We start from the raw sequence: 22,799 nt of genomic DNA, 5'->3' as shown, positions 1-22,799 counted from the left end.
AACTAGCTGTTGGGTCTGTCAGCAAGGCAGGCTGCAACTCTATGAAAACTGGAAGACCTAGAGGAAATGCAGGCACTCGCATAACTGGGTCTGTCAGGCAGGCTGGCTACATTCGGGACCCAGGTGGCTGGATATTTAAGTAATGATCATGCTAGTGTACCGATTCCCATTTAGATTATTACAGAATTACACATGAGAAAGGTGGGGTGCTGGAGGGAATTAAGTGGGAATCTTATATGCCCTGCCTACACAAGATGGTAGGGTACAAATGAGGAAAACAAAAAAAGAGTCCTTGATAAAAATAGATATCTTGTAGGGTATCAAACACAACTTAGATGTATCCTCAGCAGTGTGGACAGAATAACTGAGCAGACTGGATAGGTCAGATTTTTTTTTTTTCTGTTGTCATCTACTATGTAAAAAGATATCACCTACAACTTGTTTGTTAGCCTTTGTTTCTGTTTATCTGGATAAGGAACACAAACTCAAACTGTGTCTGAATAAGGGTTTACCAAGAGTTATTAGAACAGGCCCATGTTAAATTTTATGCGATAACAGTCCAATCAAATAATCTCTTGAAAATACAGTAAGAGGACCAAATAAAATAGTCAAATCAATAAAAGCCAAAGTGAAATGGAAAACACTGATAGCATGCCTCTTGTTTTATTTAAAAAGAATAAGATATTGGTAATTCTTCTGGTAGAATGAAGGTGCCTTTCAAGTTTTAAATGTGGTCGCTATCCAGAGAAACAAGCAACAACAAGTGGTCTAATCTAGTTTGTACTCTGTTCTATTATTGTTACGATGGAAACATTCCCAATGTGCAGGAATCTAACTCTGGTATAAAACTTGTCAACTTGGCATTCCCTATAAGTAATTTATATGCAATACCTGGTGTATGACTGAAAAGTAAATGTAAAACATTTTTTGCCTGGAAAAATTTAAAAGGCAGACAGTGTATCAGTCAAACACTGGCCATCACAGGGACGAGTTCAAGGTAATTTTGATATGAAATCTCAATTTTCAATTTCTTATGGGTTCTCTGAGAATAGTAATAGTTCTGTAAATTGGCACACAATCACTGCCAATCTCCATCAATGTGCAAAATTTCAGAAATAAAAGTTCAGTGGTGTTTGAGATGCATGAGGACAAAAAACCTATTAAAATATTCTCTTGGAATTCTTTGAAGACTTCTTTTTGGGACTCATCGACTTTAAAAGCTACTTTGAATTTTAGAACCAAATTTTAAGTTATTACAATTTTTAATGATATTAATATTTTAAATATCTAATATTTTAGGATTTCAAAAAATGTAGATAAAATAAGTCAGGTTCCATGCACCTGCAGTTACATGGTGAACAGGTTGCATTCTGAGATAACTGCACATTCTGGCATGCTCCACACAGCATTATGAGAGGTCAGTATACTCTCAGTATCATTGTGGAAATCATGCTCTCCAGGCAGACATTTACAGGAATAGAAACACTGAGCGCAATAATGTGCATAGAGATAGGATTCTATTATTCATCCTAACAATAACTTTATTGCTCACACAATGCCATGGAATTAGGAAGAAATTACTTAGATAAAAACCTGAGGAATAAGCTAGCTAATGCCCTTTATTGTTACTAGGTTGGCCCTATCAGTGCTAATTTTTGTAGCAATACAATAACCATACGGCCTCGCATATTAATTGATTTGAACTATCAAAACTGGTGAAAAGCACATCAGTGTGTCAACAAATATAGTGAATTAGCTTCTGCTAGCTAACCTGACTAGAGGCAGGAAGCCTTCAATTTTTCCAGTCACACCAAGGTGTTTTGTTCATCTAGTCAAAATTGTTTACCCATATTGTTTAATCCTATATCATACTAACTACATATTCACTGCATATATAATTTTGATTAATCACAGTTTGTTATTTATCAGTAAGTGCCTTTCAAGACTGTCTTCCCCAAGAATAACATTACTGCTTATTTAACCAAAATATTTGGCTTGGAATTATTTTGTAAGTAAGCTTTTCATTTTACATTACACACTAACAAATATTGGTTGTTTTTGAATAATCTGCATAATTCCAGATTTCATTCTATCATATTCCTAAAAAAAATACTTTAAAGGGGATAGGAAGAGAGGATTATAATGGGATATGGTAAAGCTTTATCACTTGACTACATCAAGCGCTCACAACACGAAACCAGAAATTTATGAAAGAATAAACTGCTCTTTAGAAAGAAACCCACTTCCAAAGTCTTCTATTCCCTAATGGTTCGATTTTAAGACCCGCGTGCCCCTTTGGAGAGGCCTGGCACTTCGGTGCGTAATGGGGGTTATGCGCATGGCTGGGCCCTTCCAAAAATGTGCATGGCGTGCGCAAGGCCCGGCCACGCATGTAACTCGTTATTTATGCGCATGGCCCTTTTAAAATCAGGCCGTAAGTGCTTGTATTCAGGTACACAATATCAATGATGTTATGCAGTTTACCCTGAACTGAAATCATTATACAGTACCTAGCCTACCTTCTGCCATATTTGAAAATCTTAAAGGCAATTATTTTATTACTCCTATGAAGGCCTCTTCAGCATGTGTTAGTTTCTTCAACTTGCTTTACATCTATAATTTAAAAATCTTTAGGGATCAACTAAAACATTTTATGCAGGTAATATGCAGCTCTAATGTTATTTGTTAGAAAAGGCTATATCAGATAATTTGGTTGACTAGTTCAGGTACATAATTGGGTCCCTGATGTATTAAGCTTATAGCCTGATTGAATATTTAATAATCTAACTGTAGTACTCAGGATTAGAAGCCACAGAACAATACTTCTTAAATACCATAAAATGATACCAAGGTTGCTGACACCTTATAGACAAACTGATTTATTGAGGCATTAGTCTAGAAGATGCCACCAGCCTCAGAGTCATTTTTGCTACTACAGAATACCACAGCTACATCTCTGGGCGTCTTAAATACTATTATCCCAAACCAAAAGACCTTTTAATGCAACATCGCCAAATGTTTAAATACTGTACCAATAAAGGACAAAATGGGTTTTAGCAGCAATGCCAAATTGTAAACCTATGAAAACAGGTTGCAATATCGTATTCATTTGTTGTCTCTGTCTTGTAAGCTCTCTGCCCAGGTCCTTAGAAAAAGGGCCACTTAATATTTTTGTTCAACCCCCAGACTTCTGGACATTAAAACAAGCACTATCTTTCATTACCCAAACAAATGACTCTAATTACTAAAAGCTTGTTCTCGTATGTGGTAGGCATACTTTGAGAATACAGAGCATGGAGTAGAAATACATTCCTGCCTTCCAGCCTCCTAGAGCCACATCTTCTTCCTATTCTACAATTAAGGAGCACAGATGTGAGTAGTGCTAAAGTTGTGCAAGTGGTCTCATGCATTTTTAAGATGAGATTATTGTGAGGCTCTATGCAAGTGTGATTTAATCTTATAATGGTAAATGTAGCTCCCCAGAATCACTGATATCTAATAAATAAATCTAAGCAGGTTACTGGGGAAAAACATACTCCAATTTCTTCAACTGAAAGAGTGGGAAGTATTTTTTAGTTTCTTCCTCTTCTCCTTGGCTAGAGATACAGAGTTTAGGAAGTGAGGTACTCGTACCGAAGAAATGGAAATATCTGCAGATATTACAGATAGATCTGTTCAGATTTATAAACAAGGGAAGGCATTTCTTTTAGACTAATAATTCCATGCAATCAAAACCTAAACTAAGTGCTGCTGTTACATATTTGGAAACTGCAAATTAAATTTCATAAGACCCCATGCAAGAAACGTGGCTGTTCATCTTACAAAGTCCTTACAAATTCATTAACACAAGCACGCTATGGTGCAAACTGGGAGCATACTTTAAAAAATTGAACTTCCACCCTCCCTCCCCAAATAATAACCAAAAACATTCATATTTAAACTTAGGAAATAATGAACGCACCAATAAAATGTCATCAAAAGATGCTGACCTAAGACAAATGTTTCAATGATACATAGTACGGTAAAAAAATCAAAACAAAAAAACCCCCAAACTTCAATCAATATACAGTATGACAACTACATCTTTGTAAATTATTCCCAATACTGCCGGCAGTCAGTCCCTCTAAAGAATTTTTTCCCCCGTTCATCCCTTCCTAACAATCAGATAATAAAATACAGCACCTATAAATAAGCCAAAAAATATATATACTGAAATCATCTATTGTTAGTTTTAAAGATATGGCAATAAAGGAGTCTAAATCAGCAAACTTGTAGAAACCATAACTGATAAAACAGCTTATTGAAAAGGTGGCAGTAATGCACTCTATGTGTGCACAGTTACATAAGAAAATACACGGACATATAAAATTGCAACACATACACACTCTCACGCATCTCTTTACTGACACACATACATATAGACAAGAGGAGTCAAGATACAAGTTGGACATGTGTTTGTACTTGATCAATCAGAAGATATGCATCAAATAATCTGCAGGGGAAAACTTAACCTTGTGCGTGTGTCAAATTCTCTCTGGTGCAATTACTTTCTTTTAAATAGCATTTCCATATAATGATATCACTGGGACTAAGTGCCGGACTGGTGCATGGCATTTGTCTGAAATAACTAGTTTTACAGATATCCATATCTGAAAAATAATTCCAGGGACTCAGCAGATGAAGAAGAGCATATACAAGGGCTTATTCAATAAAGATTTTTCTCACAGGCACAGGATGTGGAAACGTCCTTTTTGAATAAGGCTCACAGTTTGCTTTCTTGTATGGGCTATTTACATCTTAGTCATGGACCATAAGATCAATGATATAATTTATTTTCAACATGATAAAAATAGTGCTGCACAACTAGAACACAAGAAAGAAAAAGAGACTTACGGCAGTATATAAAATAAAATCATATGGACTTGTGGCAGGCTTCAGAAACATCTTATTGGTGTACTGAATATATATAACACTCCTTCTGAAATAGTTTAAAGGAGAGCTGCCAATTTTTTTAGGCTGCGATAAGATTTGCAGTCCAAGACAATAATGACATAACTAAATATAAATTACGGAAGAAATGGAAAATAATTTATCATTCGGCCATATTAGCCAGAACAGAGACAGAGCGCATTCCATTTTGGTAATTAATGATGCCATCACTTACATCCACTAGGTCTAACTTCATAGAATATTTGCTTCCTTTGAAAGGTAATGATGCACAGGCATACGATATGACAAGTAAGTGAAATGCTATTCTTTTGACGGGTTTATGCAAAAGTTAGACATAATGTATGATTGCTGAGGACATCACAGGATAAAATTTCTCTCTCTCTCTGCCAAACTGACTGAGTAATATAATACAATATTGAAAAATAAATCTAATTTTCTTGCTTAATTATGCTGCTTTTTCTTATATTACACTCTTGATTACAACAGAAACAAACATGAAGGGCAGCTTTTTTTTTTTTTAAGTCAACATGTACAAGAAGGTCCTAGAGAATTAAAAGTCTGGGTCTTTGGAGTGTGCAGGGATATGATCTTTCTTTTACAGTACATTCAGTGGTATAACTAAAATCAAGTACGCCCAGTCATTCCAACTTGCATCCTCCATCTCCCTGTTATGAGGTCTGATCAGCGTGCTCTGTGGTTAAGAGGTTAAAAAGCAGATTAGAAAATACCTAGTCTCAGATTTTTTTTTCTTGTCTTGATTTGGCCTAAAATGGAGTGTATTAAACAAATTCTAGTCTGAAAAAGACCAGAATCAGTTAAAGCTATGAAACAATGTCCACTACTTGTCATCAATATTCTATTTCACTTACAAGAAAACACTAAATCAGCTACCACAAATTAAGATATTTTCCTGATGTGACTTTTTTGTTTTTCTTTTTGTTAAAAAATAAGTGGAGTAAATGTGTTCTTTTAATTCAAAGTTTTCAAACAACAAGATCTTTTCTTGAAAATAGTTAGGAATCCAAACTAACATGTTTAGAGTCGGTTGACTGTGCAATCTCTTAGTGGCAACTGAACAGCTACAAAAATCTTTCTTTTTTAAAATTTTTCCTGAAAAATCTCCCCCTTTTTTTTTTGTTTCCTAGTTTAAGAAGACAATAGTGTGTTATCGCTCTGGAGCCATTAGATGGCAGATAAAAAGCCCCCTTTTTTAATACGTGGGTTTCATTCTTTTTTAAGCCCACACTGAAGAGGAGGGCACAAGGCAAAGCTGTAAGAGTTATTCCAGAAACTGCTTAGGGCAATAATAAAAACACTTCAGGCTACAAAAAAGCTGGACTACACATTTTAGTTCTCTTTCTTGAAAACACAACAGAAATTGGGCTTAATGCTCCTTTTTTTCATTTTCTATATGCACCTTGGCCTATGGCGATTTTGCCCTGTGGCCTGCAGGGCAATAAGTGCGCAACATGATAAAACCAGTAATGGTCCAGTTTAAATTTTCCCCAGCTCTCTAGAGTTGGGTGAAATTAATCTCAAAATTCCCATTCGATGGGCTCTTCACGACTAGCAGCTTTCTCTAATCGATGGATTATGTTGTTCAAGTTTGCTGCTTTCTTTTTCCTCAGACTGTTGTCTCGCGTGTTCTTGGAGCTTGATGTTTCAGAAAAACTGAATAAGCTCTGAAGAGAGTTGGCTTTCTGTGAGCCGGCAATGGGTGTGGAGCTTGTACTTGGCACACTGGGAGTTTTTTCAGACTCTTCTTTTGACTTCTGAGGGCTCTCCCCTATAGGGACCGAGGTGGAGGCAGCTGAGGTAGAGGCGTCCTCTTCTGTAGCAGAATTGGGTATTGTCTCAGGAACATTTCCTGAACACTGGGATCCAAGCAGAGGGCTTCGACGTTGTTGCCTATGCCTACTTTCGTCATCTGTATCCTCCAAGCTCTCTATTCCCAGTCGGGATAACTCATTTTTCTCCAATGACCTAGTGTCCTGAAATGCCTCTTTCTTCTCTTCAAAAGCTGAATCCGTAGGCTCGCCCTGAGACTTTGCATTCGCAGTACTGTACTCATCCATTTCCCCAGCACCTGGTTTTTCTACTGGGGCACCTTCTAGGTCCACCCCATCACAGCTGTCGCCCTCGGAGCTGGGAGCTGCTCTGCTGCTTCTGACTGATGAGGAATCACTTGCACCAGCCTGACTTTGGCTTCCTGCTTGAATCTCTTCAATGAAGAGCTCTCTGCGAATGCGAGATCTGAAAGATATGTTATACGGTATTTATTACTATTTACATCTAATATTGTATCAAACAAAGATGATTCAGCAATGCTACAGTAAGAACACTTTATTTTCAATTTTCATAGATTTCACCAACCACAGACATAAAGGTGAATTGTAAAAGCTCAGCATGTGCCAAAACCGGGAGATACGTGTACAAGTCGGGTCAGCACGCTCTGTGTGGATTTTAAAGACGCTTGCATACATGCGTATCTCCCGCTACATGCACAAAAAAAATGTTCTTAAAAAAGGGGAGGAGCATGGGTGTGGTCTGGGCAGGACATGGGTGTTGCTGGATTTCTCAATGAAAACAGAGCGTAAATACGCGTGATCCCCTGCCATGTAACTTTACTTCTGCTATGGATGGCTTGTAAGTCAGAAAACAAAAAAAGGAAAGAGGTGAGTGGGCTTTTAAAGGTCAGGATTAACAAGTAAAAGGGAGGCTATTTAACTAGGGAGGGTTAGGAAGCCTATTCCTTACTTGGGCGAACTGGGAAACTGGTGTCTACTAACCCCCCCCCCCCCCCCCCCCCCATTTACGCAGTAAGAAGTGGCATTTGCACGCGCCTACTTAAAAGTGTGCACACATGTACGTATGTTCAACCTATTTTATACCATGTGCGCATAAATGCACGAATGTTATAAAATGGCCGAGTCCCTAGGTGCGAGATGGACATGTGCTTCCACATGGCTGTTTAAATGTTACTGTCATATTGAATAAGATGGCAAATAAGGACCTCAAGGTTCATCTAGTCTGCTGAACACTATTCCAGTTGTAGTGCCATAGACCCCAGTTGCTCTCTGGCTTTCCCCTCACTTTTTCATAACCAGGAATTCTCTGTGCTTATTTCATGCTTTCCTGAATTCAGCTGCTGTTTTGGTCTCTACCATTCATCCACCACCCTTTCTGTGAAGAAATATTTCTTGATACTGATCCTGAGTTTATTCTAGGTGTATTCTGGCCTCTCTCTTATTAGCAGTCAGTGTTCCATGGAGCAGATACATTATTTAAATCCGGACTCTCCAGGGATTACTGGTCCACAGAACTGGCACCAGAGGAGGCTGCTGCTCCTGCCTGGATACACTTTCCTCTCTGTATTCCATGAAAACATTATTTGGGGCCCTTATAGCAGTGAATAGTATTCAGCTTTCCTCTGGTTTAGTGTAAGCTAACGGAATTATAATTTCAATGTGCAATTTATGGTCGGCAGCTGCTTCTTCCCTCTTATGTAATTTTTATGTAAAAATAGAATGGAAGAGTATGACAATTTTACTGGCTTACAGAACTTGGTATTCTTTAGTTATAAAAAAAAAAATCACTACTATTTTGACAGCTTTCCAGCTATTATTGAGCCTCTTTTGTTATCTAATATTAGCTCTATGGTACTCAAGTGGTTAACATACTGTCCAACTGCATGCTGAGTATGAGTGAATTGCCAGAGAAAATAGATGCTATGTACACCAGAAACTGTAAATATGTATAAATGATTTTTAATTATTTATAGCAATATTGAAACACAGAAACATGATGGCAGAAAAAGACCATATGGCTTATCTAGTCTGCCCATCCACACCAACGTTTACCTCTACAATCCCTACCACTCCAACAGAGATCCCCTGTGCTTGTCCCATGCCTTCTTGAATTCAGATACTATCCTTGTCTCCATCACCTTCATTTGGAGGCTGTTCCATGTATTTACCACCTTTTCCGTAAAGAAATATTTCCTTAGATTACGCCTGAATCTTCCTTCTTTCATCCTCATCCCTTGACCCCCCTTGTTCCAGAATCTCCATTCTGTTGAAAGAGGCCCAACTTCTTGCATTAATACCTTTGAGGTATTTAAATGTCTCTATCACATCCTCTGTATCCTGCCTTTCCTCTTGGGTATACACGTTTAGATCTTTAAGTCTGTACCCATGCACTTTCCAGTGAAATAGCCAAGGCAGAATTTACTAGCTAGAACAAAAGTCCCAAGATGTTTTGTGGCAACTTTAATTTACCAGGGAACTGTCAGGGGACATACGTTAGAACACAGGAATGCTGAATATTCTTCATTGCTGAGGGACCCAAATGGCACTCTCATAGGATGCAGAGAGCAAAGTATAACTCCTAGCAGTGCAGGAGCAGCAGCTTTCTCTTGTGTTAGTTTTATGGACTAGAAAGCCCTGTACAGTCAGAACCTGAGCACTGTTGCGCACCCCCACACCTTCTTTTCTTGGAAGGCTAGACAACTGGGAGCAGCAGGTGTAAGACATAGCTCCCAATTTCTGGTAGCAGCTCAGGATAGATTCTGTAACAAAGTTTCTGAAATTATGTGGCAACTTTGTAATATACTGCCCCAAATTTGCAACTGTTGACATATTAAATAATGCCAATTTTATATTACATTATAAAAATACGGTAGTTTTCCAACCTTGCTTACGTTGGCTGTACAATGTATACTGGGGTTTTTATGGGTGGGCAAAAAGGAATCTCAGGTATCAGCACAGATAGGGGATCTTGGTGATGGGAAGAGGACAGGACAGGACTAGGGATGGGTAGAAGAGAGCGAGGAGGACTGCAAATAGGAGGAGAGAGAGAGGAGAGAGAGGAGAGAGGAGAGAGAACTTGAGGGGGAAAGAGGACCGGAGATGTGAGGGAGAAAGAATAGGTGATTGGGAGAGGAGGAAGAGACTGAGCTGGGAAGGAAGGAAGATAGGGAAGATAAGGGAAAAGGAGGGGCTGAGTAAGAGGGAAGGAGGATCCGAGTTTGGGGTGAAAGGATATAGGATCAGAGATAGAGAGGAAAAGGTTAGAAGAGAGGTTCTGTGAACAGGGGAGGAAAACATAGAGGGAGAAAGGGAAGGATGTTCCAAGATCTGAGGGATAGGATCCAGGATCAAGTGAGAGAGGATTCTGATTGTGTAGCAGCCTTCCTCCCTCTAACCTCCTCTTCTCTCACCTCGCTCTCCCCCCCTCTCACACACACACACATACGTACCAGGCCCAGACCCCCTTCTTTCTCACACGCATAACACCCCCCATATTTCCTTCTCTCTCTCACAACATGTTCCCTAGCTGATCCCTTTTTTCACTTCCAGCCAATTTCTCCAGCTGACCCCCTTCATATTCTCCAGCCCCTCCTTTCCCCCCAAATTATCCACCTCTCAGTTCCTTCTCACCCTCCAAAATTATTTTCCTCTCATTCTTTCTTCACCCCCGCCCTACAAATGATTTTCATCACCCCCCTCAATAAATGATTCTTATCACCCAGCCCATACATCTTCTCATTGCAGCTGCTCTGAGTTGGCAGGAGAAGGAAGAGCATGATGGTGGCTTCAAATGGCATCCTCCTCCTCTGCTGGTTGAACCACTCACAATACTGTGTCCTTCAAAGTTCAAAGCACAAGTTTAAGCCCAGAGTGAAAGAGGAGGAGGAGAATGCAGTCTGAGGCACCATCGCTTCCCTTTTCCTCCTGCTGGCCCAGATCAGTGAAGCTAAGAAAGGAACTGGTGAGGGCAATGGGGTATCAAGAATGGTGGCCGCCTTAAAGTCTTTGGGACACTTCGGGTGCAGGCAACACAAGCTGATACATTTTTCAGTCTGCAGCCTGTGTGGTTCAGTGAGAGCCAGCAAATCTTTGGTTTTGCATGCCACATCCTGAGTTTTGTCACCTTAGGCACAGGTGAACAGGAATTCAGACCATGTGACCATAGCGCGTTTTCTCCGATGTCTGCTAGATTACCTCTAGATAGTATACATTTACACAAAGCTATTTCTCTATGTATGATATGCCATCAAAAATGCTCTAGACATACCTGTAATTATGGAACCAATTAATAACTGTGCTGGTTTTCAAGTTCAGCTGAGTAGCAAGGTCCTCAATGGTTTTTGGTGATGGGTATGGCTTTTGCTGGTAGGCCCTCTTAAGAGCTTCCTTCTCCTCTGGGGCTAACACCACTCGGGGTTTCTTCAGCTGATGTTGCTGTGGGCTGCCTCCCTGGCTGTAGTCTATTCCAACAGAAGGGGGTTCACAAGGTTGGCTCTGAATATCGCTTACTGAGCTGTGTCGTCGCTTCATGTAAGCTGAAAGAAAAAGGCACATAATCAGCTTTTGTAAAGAGTTAAACGCAAGCACTAAATGCAGCTTTCAGAGTTCTACATTTTGTTGCTACTGCAGGGTTATTTTTCAATTGGGCATCTAACTGTAAAAGTACTTGCATATTTTTCAGCCTGCACAAACCTGGCCAATGTTTGTGTACACTGTGCTTGAATACCGGCTTGCTATATAGCTAAAAGCACACACATATGCTCAACCAGTTTTAAATGGTGGTGTAAAGTACATACATTAGGAATTTAAGCATACATTATAAATGACTCAGTTTTGCAGGGTCTTATTATCAGCCAGCTTTGTAAAGAAGTGTCTGAGTCCTCGGCTCACATCACAGTAATATGGTATTTCAGGACTAAAACAAGTTCATAGAGTTCAAGATCAAGCAGTCTAGTTCTGAGCACTATGGTATGCTCTGCGGGGAGGATGAACACACTGCACATACTTGTGGCAGCCAAAATTTCTGTCCTGAACTCTAAAAAAAAAATCAGGTTAGTCTGTCAGATGTGTTGAATGAGCCCAATTTTAATTTCTAGTGTTTGCCAAACTAATTCATACATTCATTCTCTTAGCTTCCTTAAAATACTATAAAAGGTATGAATTGATTTTTTTGCTCCTGCATATTGAAAACAGTACAGTAGGACTATACAAATGGGTTAAAAAAACAGGATGGCCTTCATGAGTACTGGGACATTCACAATAATGTGGTCACAGCTAGAATTAATCCAAAATGAACTTTCATCCTTTGTCTTTCCTTTTGAGCTTAGAAGCAACATATAAGGCCTCACCGGGTTCAATATTCAGCCAAGATATTCAGTAGTTTGGCCTTGCTGCTGAATAAACTCAGCAATCTTATAGTTAGCCCCGTAAGTTTATCTGGCTAACTTTAGGACAATCGAATAGCAGTCCTAGACTTATCCAGCTAATTAATCTGGGTAACGCTGGCTTAATTTCCCAGACAAATGTCCCTGGTCCCAGAACACCTCCAACCCACCTCTCACTTAGTCGACTAATTTTTTAGCTGGAAATAAGTTAGTCAGCTAAGTGGCAGCCATTGACTATTCAAACAGTACCACTTAGGAATATTGGGCCCATAGTTATCACACTCTGGAGTACCAGTAACATTAATATGCTACATTTAGTGCAGTCTTACACAGTTCTACAGTCTCAAAGGATGGTTCCACACACCCTGCAGTACTCCCAATACTACAGACGTGCACAACTGGGAACTTTTCAATCATCCTGAGATTACCGTGAATGTGGGGGTGGGGGGGGGGGGGGGGAGGAGACACTGGATGTGCACAAACTTACTCTCATACACACACACATTAACACACTCACATGTTCACGATCACTTTCACACACACGCTTTCTTACATGCTCTTATTCCTCTTTCTCTGACACATACTCACATGTTTACTTACACCTTTACACTCTCATTATCCCACATACACACACTCTCACACACATGCTCACTCATTCACTTCTCTCCCCCTTCCACACACACATGCCCACTCACCTTCACATCCATGCTCATTCACACTTTCACTTCTATTCCTCCTACACAACACATACTCACTCTCACAGACATGCTCTTTCCCCTCCCTCTGACATACTCCCTCTCCCATGCATACACCCATTCACATATATAAACACACACACATACATGTCCCTTCACATATACACATGCATGCACACAATCTGCCCCCTCACTCATTACCTCTCCCCACCACAAACTCACCAGTAGCAGTAACCTCCTCCTGGGGCTGATGGGAGGACTCCTTTTTCCAGCCAATAGCAGCAGCAGCATAGGGAAATTAGTTCTTACTTGCTAATTTTCGCTCCTGAAATATCACACATCAGTCCAGACAAATGGGTTTTGCATTCCTACCAGCAGATGGAGGCAGAGAACTAAAAAGCTTTTCCGGCAATGCTACTTAACTGAGTGTGCCATCTGCAGTCTCTCAGTATTGATCTATACCCAAGCCAATGTAGAGCCATCAATCAACTGAAGTAACAACTTCCCCTCCTAGGGCAAACACAGAAACTCAGGTTGGAACCCCCTGAACTGAAGCCCTCACATCCAAGGACACAGAAAACTCCTTTCGGTCCAAAGGTTCCAACTACTGTATATATAAAACTAATCTCTGATCTAAGGAACTAACTCCAACAATATAGTCTTTCGGAATCCAGGGAATGGGTCTCTGGACTGGTCCAGAGTCCAGAGCAAAAAGTAGCAGGAAAGAACCAATTTTCTATTCCTGTTTGTACCCCAGATCAGTCCACACAAGTGGGATGTACCCAAATTCCTCTACACTGGGTGGGAACCCGAAAGACCCACTCGCAGAACACTCTCACCAAAATTCGCCTCCTCTGGCGCCCGCACATCTAAGCAATAATGCTTGGTGAAAGTGTGAAGGGACGACCAATTGGCCGCTCTACAAATCTTCTGTGGCAACACCATTTGCACTCTGCCCAAGAAGTTGCCTGTGCTCTAGACGAATGTGTTGATGTATGAGCAGGTAACATGAAGGCTTTGGCTCAGGACTTTGGCTCACTCAGCTTATCCCCGAGTCCTTTGCTGACGGACTTAACTGAAACTGCTGGCAGACACTGAACTGAACTTAAGCTGACCTGTGCGTGAATGGCTACTGAGAGCCATCTGGAATGAATTCAGGCCAAACCAGATATGATGAAAGGTCATGAGGTTATCGATGGCAAATGGCTGAGGCCACATTCCAAGCTTTGTTCTCACAGATTCCTATCTCGACTGAAAGAGGCCAGTTAAACTGAAGATCCCCTGAGGTCAAGACTCTGATCAAAGGCCTGGAACGAGCGACAGAACACAGACCTACTACAATGATTGATATATTGACAGGACGAACTAACAGAAGATTGACAGTACTCAATAGACAAGTGGGCCCTTCTTAGGCCTAATTGGATCTTAAGGTGGGAGGTGGTATCAGGGAAGCATAGATACAGTTTGCCTGATTGGATAGGACACAAGTGGTACCTGATACTTTATACAGTCTCTGGATGTTTTTTACCTATAAAAACTTAGCCCTGACTAACAAATGTTGAGACATGCAGGGAGAGCCCTTAACAAACAATGGGCTCCCACTCTGTGTCTCCCAGGGGTCTAATACAATTGGCTTTTAATATTAAATAAACTTAAATTGGTTTGGATTAAAGTTGGACCTCTGTGTATTATTGAAACAGCCAATGGCACATAAAAAATTAATTAAACAGTGCCCGCAAACTCTCCGGGACAATTCGTCCTTTACTGAGGTAGGTCGAAAAACAGTTTCCTTCAACTAACAAGCAATAGTGGCAAAGAAGTTCCTTTCTTTGAACCCCAAAAAAGACAAAGAGATGATCTGACCGTCTGAAGCCATTAGTGATCTTATAATATCTCAACAGAGTCTGACAAAAATCCAAGAAGTGCAGTTCGTTCGCCTGCTGTCCCTCCCCAGCCAAACCTGGGAAAGCCGGAAGCTCTGGTTGAGGTGGAAAGACTAAACAACCTTTGGCAAAAACAAGGGTACTGTCCGCAGACACACACCATAATCTGTAATCCGCAGAAACAGTTTTCTACAGGACAAAGCCTGAATTTCAGAAATCCTTCTGGCCAAACAAATCACTACCAGAAACACCGCTTTTAAGTAAGGTCCTTCAATGACACCTTCTGCAGCGGGTCAAACGGAGGTTCACAAAGACCTTGAAACACCAAGTTTAATTTCAAAGAAGGACACATCCTCCGTGCTGGAGGTCGCTGATGCTTGGCTCCCTTGAGAAATCGTATGATATCCAGGTGAGAGGACAACAGCCTTCCTTGCAACTTTCCCCAAAAGCATCCAAAGCCACCTGTACGCAAAGTGAATTATATGTAAGGCCTTTAATTAAGCCATGCTGTAAAAAGGCCAAGATGTGCAAAGCATCCACATGTAACACATCCAGGTGTTCCTCTACACACCAAGACTCAAACACTCTCCATACCCTGACATAAGCTAGGGATGTGGCAGGTTTCCGTGCTTGAAGCAATGGAATGATAGCAGACTCCGAGTATCCTTTTGATCTTAAATGTCTCCTCTCAAAATCCAAGACGCGAGACAAAAGTGATCCACCCGATCCGAGAAGATAGGTCCTTGTCTGAGCAGACCTTGAAGATGAACCAACCTGATGGGCCTATCCACGGCAAGATAAATCAGATCCACAAACCACGGATGCTGCAGCCACTCCGGCACCACCAATACCACCCTGCTTGGATGTCGCTTTATGTGCCATAAGACTCGCCCTACAGGCTTTTTACAAAGAGAAAGAAGAAAGTAAGTAAGGGAAAACAGGCATCGGCAAATTTTCACCCTGCACTTAGCTACTATATGCTTGAAGTCTTTTTTCAATCTCGCTGATAACCGTAGTTAAAATTTAAAATTGCAGGGAAGATTTACATGTACCTCAACCATGAAACATGTACCAGTAGGAAAAATATATGTGATTCATCAATTAGTCATTATATTAGAAATCTTTGTTACCGGATCATTATTGGCACTTCTATAACTTGAACTACTTTTTTTTTTTTTTTTTTACTATTTGTACTTTTTTTTGTAAACCATTGTGATGGTAAATAACTTAACGACGGTATAGAAAAGATTTTAAATAAATAACAAACAAACAAGAGGCCACGGAGGAAACATGTCCAGCAGAATTCCCTGTTGGCCATAGAAGATCCCTTTAGCTCCTGACTCTCTTTTGCGACTGAAGAATCTCCTTGCTTTGGCATTCCTGTGCGACGCCATCAAATCCAGCAGGGGATTGCCCCATCTGCCAGGATGAGGTCCAAGGCCTCCATCGACAACTCCCATTCTCTGGGTCCAACTGCTGTCTGCTGAGATAATCCGCCTGTATATTGTCCACTTCTGCAACATGAGATGCTGCAATCCCTTGTAGTACTGCTCCACCCAGACAAATAATACCTGGGCCTCCAAAGCCACTCCTTGATTCTTCGTCCTGCTTTTATGATTTAACATATGCCACCGTTGTTCCATTGTCTGAGAACACTTTTGACCCTGAACCTGAGAAAGGAACACCCTCAATTCTTTGCCAACCACCCTTGTTTCCAAACAATTGATAGACCAAATTACCTCTACTGGCGACCACTGCCCTTGGGCCGTCCGCCCTCCAGCCTCTGAGGCTGGCATGTGTGGTTACCACTACCCAGTCCAGCACCTCCAGATTTACCCCCTTCCCCAAACTGGGTTACAACAGCCACCACAAGAGACTGGATCTGGAGACCTCCTGCAGCAGTAAGGGCTGATGAAACTCAGCCGAAAAGGGATTCCAAAAGAACAGAAGTGCCCTCTGAAGTGGATGCATGTGAGAAAAGGCCCATAGTACTAAATCTAACGTAGATGCCATAGAACCCAGAACCAGCAGGTAATTCCAGGTCCTGGGCACTGGCATACTACCAGTCAGGCCATCTACGACTGCAACTTCAAAATCCTCTGAGGTAAGAAACACCTTGCCCAGTTGAGTGTCAAATCTCATCCCCAAATACTGGTCCGGAGCGAGATGACTCTTTGCTAAGTTCACAAACCAGCCTAGTGAACGTAACATCTCCATCACCCTTTGAACCGATCAGCAACATTCTACTTCCAACTTTGCCCAGATAAGCCAGTCGGCCAAATAAGGGTGAACCAGAACTCCTTCCTTTCATAGTGCAGCTGCCATCATCGTCTTGAAAGTCTGTGGAGCCATCGCTAATCCAAAAGGCAGGGCCCAAAACTGGAAATGTTGCCTCAACACCATGAAGCAAAGAAATCTATGATGCTCTGCTCATATGGGGATGTGTAGATAGGCCTCCGTTAAATCCAATGAGGACAGAAATTCTCCTTGATGAACTGTTGCTATCACTGTTCGCACCGTCTCCATATTAAAGTGCGGAACCCGCAGAGCTGCAATGACTCTCTGCAGGTCTAGAATGGCTGATAGGTCCTTTTCTTCTTGGGGGTCACGAAGTAAATTGATTACCTCCCTCGACCCTGCTCCTTTGCCGGAACCGGAACAATTGCGCCTAACCTCCAAAGCTGAAGCAACATATCCAGGACCACCTCTTGCTTGCTGCGGGACATGCAATAAGACTCCATGAAAGCTTCCCTGATGGGGGCGAGAAAATTCTAAAGTGTAGCTGTCTCTTTTCTCCTCTCGAACCCACTGGTCTGAGGTTTTCCTGGCCCACTCCCGTAAAATCGTGTCAGGCATCCCCTGACTGCTTCCTCGAGAGAGTGGACCGATTTAGCTTCATTGCGAGGACTTAGTATCTCTGGTACCCTCACTGGCACCATCTCTGGAAGGTCTTCGGGAACCCCGAAAAGACTGCTGCTTTTCAGATCCTTGCTTCTGCAATGTCATTGAAGAACTCGTTAGGATGAAAACGTCTCATATCCTGGAAAGGTCTTCCTGCTGCTCTTATCTTCTGGCAGCTTGTTTCCCTTTGACTCCCCCAACTGCTTCATTAACTGCTCCAGATCCTCTCCAAAGAGCAGATTTGCTTTAAAGGGAAGATTGCAGAGCTAAGACTTGGACTACATAGCTGCTAACCACAGCAGATGGCGTGCTGACACCGCTAATATCATACTCCTGGCCGAAGTCCGGATCAATTCATATAACGCGTCGGCAACATAATCAACCCCAGCTTCTAACTGGGCCGCCTGCTTAGAATAGTCAGTGGAACCCACAACCTTCTCCTGGGCTTTCTGTACCCAGCGCAAACAGGTCCTTTCCATCAGGCTACCACAGATCGCCACTCGAAGGCTTAAGGCCAGGACCTCAAACATCCTCTTCAACAGGATTTCCAGTTTCTGGTCTTGAGCGTCCTTTAGTGCGGCCGACCCCGTGACTGGGATGGTTGTCTTCTTGGTGACTGCCAATACCAAAGCATCTAAAGGATATAAGCAGTTAAAGGATATAACTTTGCCATCGCCCTAGCCACCTTAAGACCTGCTTCTGGAGCATCCCACACCAGCTTCTTAACCTTCTTGGGGAGTGGAAAAGCCTTTGGGGGACCTCGAAGGTCATCCAGAACCGGAACCATTCCATTATCCGATAACTCCCGCAGCACCTTAATACCCAGGTCCTTCAGGATGTGAGGAGTAAGGGGTCTCAACTCCTCCTTGTGGAACAGCCAGACCACCCACAGGTCATCCCCCTCCGCAATTGGTATCTCCACAGGGTCAGACAAATCTCCAGTTTGTCTCAGTTCTTCCTTGACCCGTCGTTAATTGGATCATCCCCAGGTTCATCCACAGGATCAGCACCTGCCAGGTCATCAGATAGATCATCCTGCAAATCCTTGGAATCATCCGATTCTGCATTCCCAGTAGGATGGCTAAGACCCAACCGGCGGAATAGGTCCCTCAAACTCCTGGCTGGGGACCCTTTAGACCTCTTTGGGTTCCAATGCAATTTCTGACTCAGGGGCCATTTAACCCTGCACCTTTCCTGGCCAAATAGACCATGCGCAGGATTAAAACAAAATCCATATTAAATTCCTCTCATCACTGCCTCCACAATTTGGCGCTTCCAAGACTTCCTCCCCCTGATCCTCAACCCTGTCCTACACTGTCGGAGACAATGGGGGAGAGGAATCTCGAGGCTCATGAGAAGGTGCCTGCTTCCTGCCATGTGCAATCCCCTCCTGCCTGTTGTGGCAAAATCTCCCTCAGAGGCCTCTCCGACAGGATCCTAGGAATCGGTAGCTCTCCTGTTGGCTGCCGGCCCTGAGGAGGGGCCCCCCCCCCCCCCCCCCAATGGCACAATTGGTACAAAATGCAGCCAAATTAAACTGTGAGCGGCCGACGCCACAGGCCCAACAAGGTTTGGCACACTCCAAAGTTGGCGCCATGAAGGAGCATATGTGGCATGGTCTGCCTGTCTGCCATGCCTAATTTCTAATGGCTGCAGCACGAGCCTCAAAATTAACAGTACCGCTCACAAAACTCTTATCTGCTGAGCAGAAACCTGCAATGCCTTAGGCCAGCAGGACTTACGTTGCAAACTCCCTTCTTTCTTTCTTTCTTTAATAAAGATAAATTCAGGCAAAAAAGAAAACAGAAGAAAAGGTTTATTCCCTGCTGCTGGCTGCTGACTTAAGACTCAGAAAAGAAGACCTCATGGGAAGGAGGGAACCAGGACCCCTGGCTTTCCTACCACTGGATGCTGTGGGCTAAAGCCAAACAGGGATTGCCAACACTCCCCGCTCACCCTGAGGGATGGCCCACGAAGGAATCTAACACCTCAGGAAGAATTTCCTCTAATCATCTTTTCCTAATTTCTTCTCCTTCACTAATCTCTTCTTTTCTTTTTTTTTTTTTTGCTAGACTGCAGGTTTGCACCTCTACCATTTGCTGGAGACAAAGAAATACTGAGGGACTGCAGGTGGAACTCTCAGTTAAGTAGCAGTGCTGGAAAAGCTTTTTAGTTCTCTGCCTCCATCTGCTGGTAGTAATGCAAAACCCACTTGTCTAGACAGATCTGGGGTATGAACAGGAACTTCTGATGCTGCTGTCTCTACTGTCAGCCTCCTCCCTTCTTCCTGTCCCCACAGGCCAATTGGAGGCCTTCCTGCCTACAGACCAATCAGAGGCCTCCTCCTTTCTTCCTGCCAGCACAGGGCATACCATTGGGAGGAGGCATACCATTGGTTTGCAGGCGCAGGAAGAAGAAAGGAGGCCTCCGATTGGTCACAGGGCAGAGAAAAAAAAGTAGGCATTCAATTGGCTCATGTAGACCTATCAGATGCCTTCTAGTCTAGTTGCTTCAGTAGCACAGAAGCAGCAGGGCACCCAGGGATTATGGGTATTGGTCTGGATATCCGGCAATTCCATTAGAATGCCAGAGTCTCTGGGTCAAATCCAGAGAGTTCCCAGGTATGGGCATGTGCAAGGGTCCCACGTTCCCTGATACTACAATTCTATTATGTGGGTCCCACACTTCTTGCGGCACTCCCCAGTGCTCATCCTATATGCAGGTTCAACACTCCTTGAAGCACTCTCCAGTAACAGACACGTGTACTCATTCCACACTCCCCAGTACTACAATCCTATCTGAGTGCCCCAACTTCTTGCAGCACTCTCCATTAACAGTCACTATGTGAGAGTTCCAATTACACAGTCATGTGTCAGGTTTCCACATGCCCTACAGCACTCTCCAGTAACAGTCTTGTATGAGGGTTCCACACACCTTGTGTCACTCTCCATTAACACAGTCATGTGAGAGGGTTCTACATGCCCTGTGGCACTCTCCAGTAAAATAGACACGTGTGAAAGTTCCATATGCCCTGCAACACTCTCTAGTAACACAGTCATGTCTGAGGGTTCCACACATGCTGCGACACTCTCCAGGTGTTACAATCCTCATGAGGATCTCACACTCCTTGCAGCACTCCCTAGGGGTCCCAAAGTTCTTATAGCACTTTTCAGAGTGGTCAAATATTTTGCAGTTAAAATACAATTAAAAAAGTGCAGCATCATGCACTTGCGGTGCAAAAATCAATGGGAGCTGTGTGATACAGGTAGTGAAGAGCTGATTTGCAATGACCAGGAGAGATAAAGCAGGGGAGATTAAGCAGAGTTGCTTACCTGTAACAGGTGTACTCTCAGGATCGCAGGATGTTAGTCCTCACATGTGGGTGACATCATTAGATGGAGCCTGGTACAGAAATCTTCTGTCAGTTTCTAGAATTTTGACTGGCACACTGCATGCCCAGCATGCCACTATTCACGTATCCGTGCGGGATCCCTCTTCAGTCTTGTAATATAGAATTCACGAAAAATAAAATAAACTATTAGAAACCCAACTCCGTGGGGTAGAGGGCAGATTTCCTGAGGACTAACATCCTGCAGTCCTAGGAAAACACCTGTTACAGGTAAGCAACTCTGCTTTCTCCTAGGACAAGCAGGATGGTAAGTCCTCACATGTGGGTGAATACCTAGCTATAGGCTGCTCCCGTATGAACAAGGAACACACAGCACTTAACTAGGTGCTAACAGGCACAACAAATTAGTGCTGGTGGGAACAGAGGGAGCCAGCATGAACCCAAACAAGGGGCATGAGGTCGGAAGAATTGGGTTTAATTACCGAAAAAGGTTCTGCAATACCGACTGACCTTATTGGCTGTCACATCAACTTTTTTCGTCCAAGCAGTAGTGTCAAGCAAAAGTGTGGAGGGAACTCCAGGTTGCCGCTTTGCAAATTTCGTCTATGGGAACTGCCTGCAAGTGAGCCACCTAAGTCGCCATGGCTCGAATGGAATGAGCCTTGATATGGCCACCCAGCTGTAGATCCGCCAGTATGTGGCAGAAAGAGATCCAGTCTGCGAACCAAGTAGACAAGGTCTGCTTGGATACAGCAACTCCCAATCTATTTTTATCGAACAAAATGAAGAGCTGAGTGGATTCTCTGTGGCCTGCTGTTCATTCCAGGTAAACCGCTAAGGCCCTCTTACAATCTAAGCTGTGCAGAGATTGCTCTGCCCGGTGCAAGTGATGCCTAGGAAAAAAGATTGGTAAGACGCTAGATTGATTCAGGTGGAAATCAGTCACCATTTTCGGCAGGAACTTAGGGTGCATGCGGAAAACCACCCGATTGTGGAAATATTTTGTCTAGGGTGGATACGGCGCTAGTGCCTGAAGTTTGCTGACCCTGCATGCCGAGGTGACTGCTATCAAGAAAATTACTTTCCAGGTAAGTATTTCAGGACACAAGACTGTAAAGGCTCAAAGGGAGCCTTCATTAGATGGCCCAAGACCACTTTGAGGTCCCAGGAAACTGCAGGGTGCCTGAGGGGAGGTTTCAGCTGGAATAGGCCCTGCATGAAACGATCCATCACAGGCTGTACTGAGATAGGCGATCCATCCACTCTTTGGTGGTAGGTTCCAATTGTACTGAGATGCACTCTCACAGAGGTGGTCTTTAAGCCAACGTCCAAGAGGTTCAGCAGGTAATTTAACAGCTTGGAGGCAGAACACGAGAATGGATTCAACCCCTGGCTGTCACACCACACCGAAAATTTCTTCCTTTTTAGGCTGTAAGATTTCCTAGTGGAAGGTTTCCTGGACTCCAGTAAGAGCCCGAGACACACCCTCTGAGAGATTCAGCCTTTCAACATCCAAGCCATGAGTGACAAGGCTTGGAGGTTGGGATGGCGTAGTCTTCCCTGATCCTGTGTTATGAGGTCTGGGGACGTTCCCAGATGGATCAGGTCCCGCAGGGAAAGATCCTGCAGAAGCGGGAACCAGATCTGCCGAGGAGCATCCACAAACTGAAGGATCTCCAGCATCCTGTGCCTGGAGTCCTCTTCAGTGAGGAGCTGGAAGGGGATTGACTCCGCCATTGCCCTCAAAAACCCTGCAAATCTTAGGTCTTCTGGAGGGGAGTGGTTCCTCTCCTCTGGAGGAGAGGGTTCCAAAAGCAGTTCCTCGGAGT

General features: G+C 43.0%; 1 protein-coding gene across 8 annotated transcripts in view; it reads right to left on the bottom strand.

Annotated features, from left to right (window-relative positions):
• Nucleotides 1-22,799, bottom strand: part of CUX1 (cut like homeobox 1) — a 1,076,531-nt gene that overhangs the window by 133,405 nt on the left and 920,327 nt on the right. For 4 of the 8 annotated variants that reach the window (XM_029612600.1, XM_029612603.1, XM_029612599.1 and 1 more), the window contains 2 exons: nucleotides 11,026-11,293; nucleotides 5,405-7,203 (listed from right to left, as the gene is read on the bottom strand). The exons of 3 other annotated variants lie outside the window; for them this stretch is intronic. In XM_029612600.1, coding sequence (XP_029468460.1) covers nucleotides 6,486-7,203; nucleotides 11,026-11,293 — 986 coding nt within the window. In that variant the 3' untranslated portion in view covers nucleotides 5,405-6,485. Of the gene's footprint in view, nucleotides 1-5,404; nucleotides 7,204-11,025; nucleotides 11,294-22,799 lie in introns of those variants that run through there. One more of the 8 variants, XM_029612601.1, reaches the window with a different exon arrangement.

Source organism: Rhinatrema bivittatum, chromosome 8, assembly GCF_901001135.1.
Source record: "Rhinatrema bivittatum chromosome 8, aRhiBiv1.1, whole genome shotgun sequence".
Taxonomy (NCBI): Eukaryota; Metazoa; Chordata; class Amphibia; order Gymnophiona; family Rhinatrematidae; genus Rhinatrema; species Rhinatrema bivittatum.
This window is presented reverse-complemented; position numbering and strand designations above follow the sequence as displayed.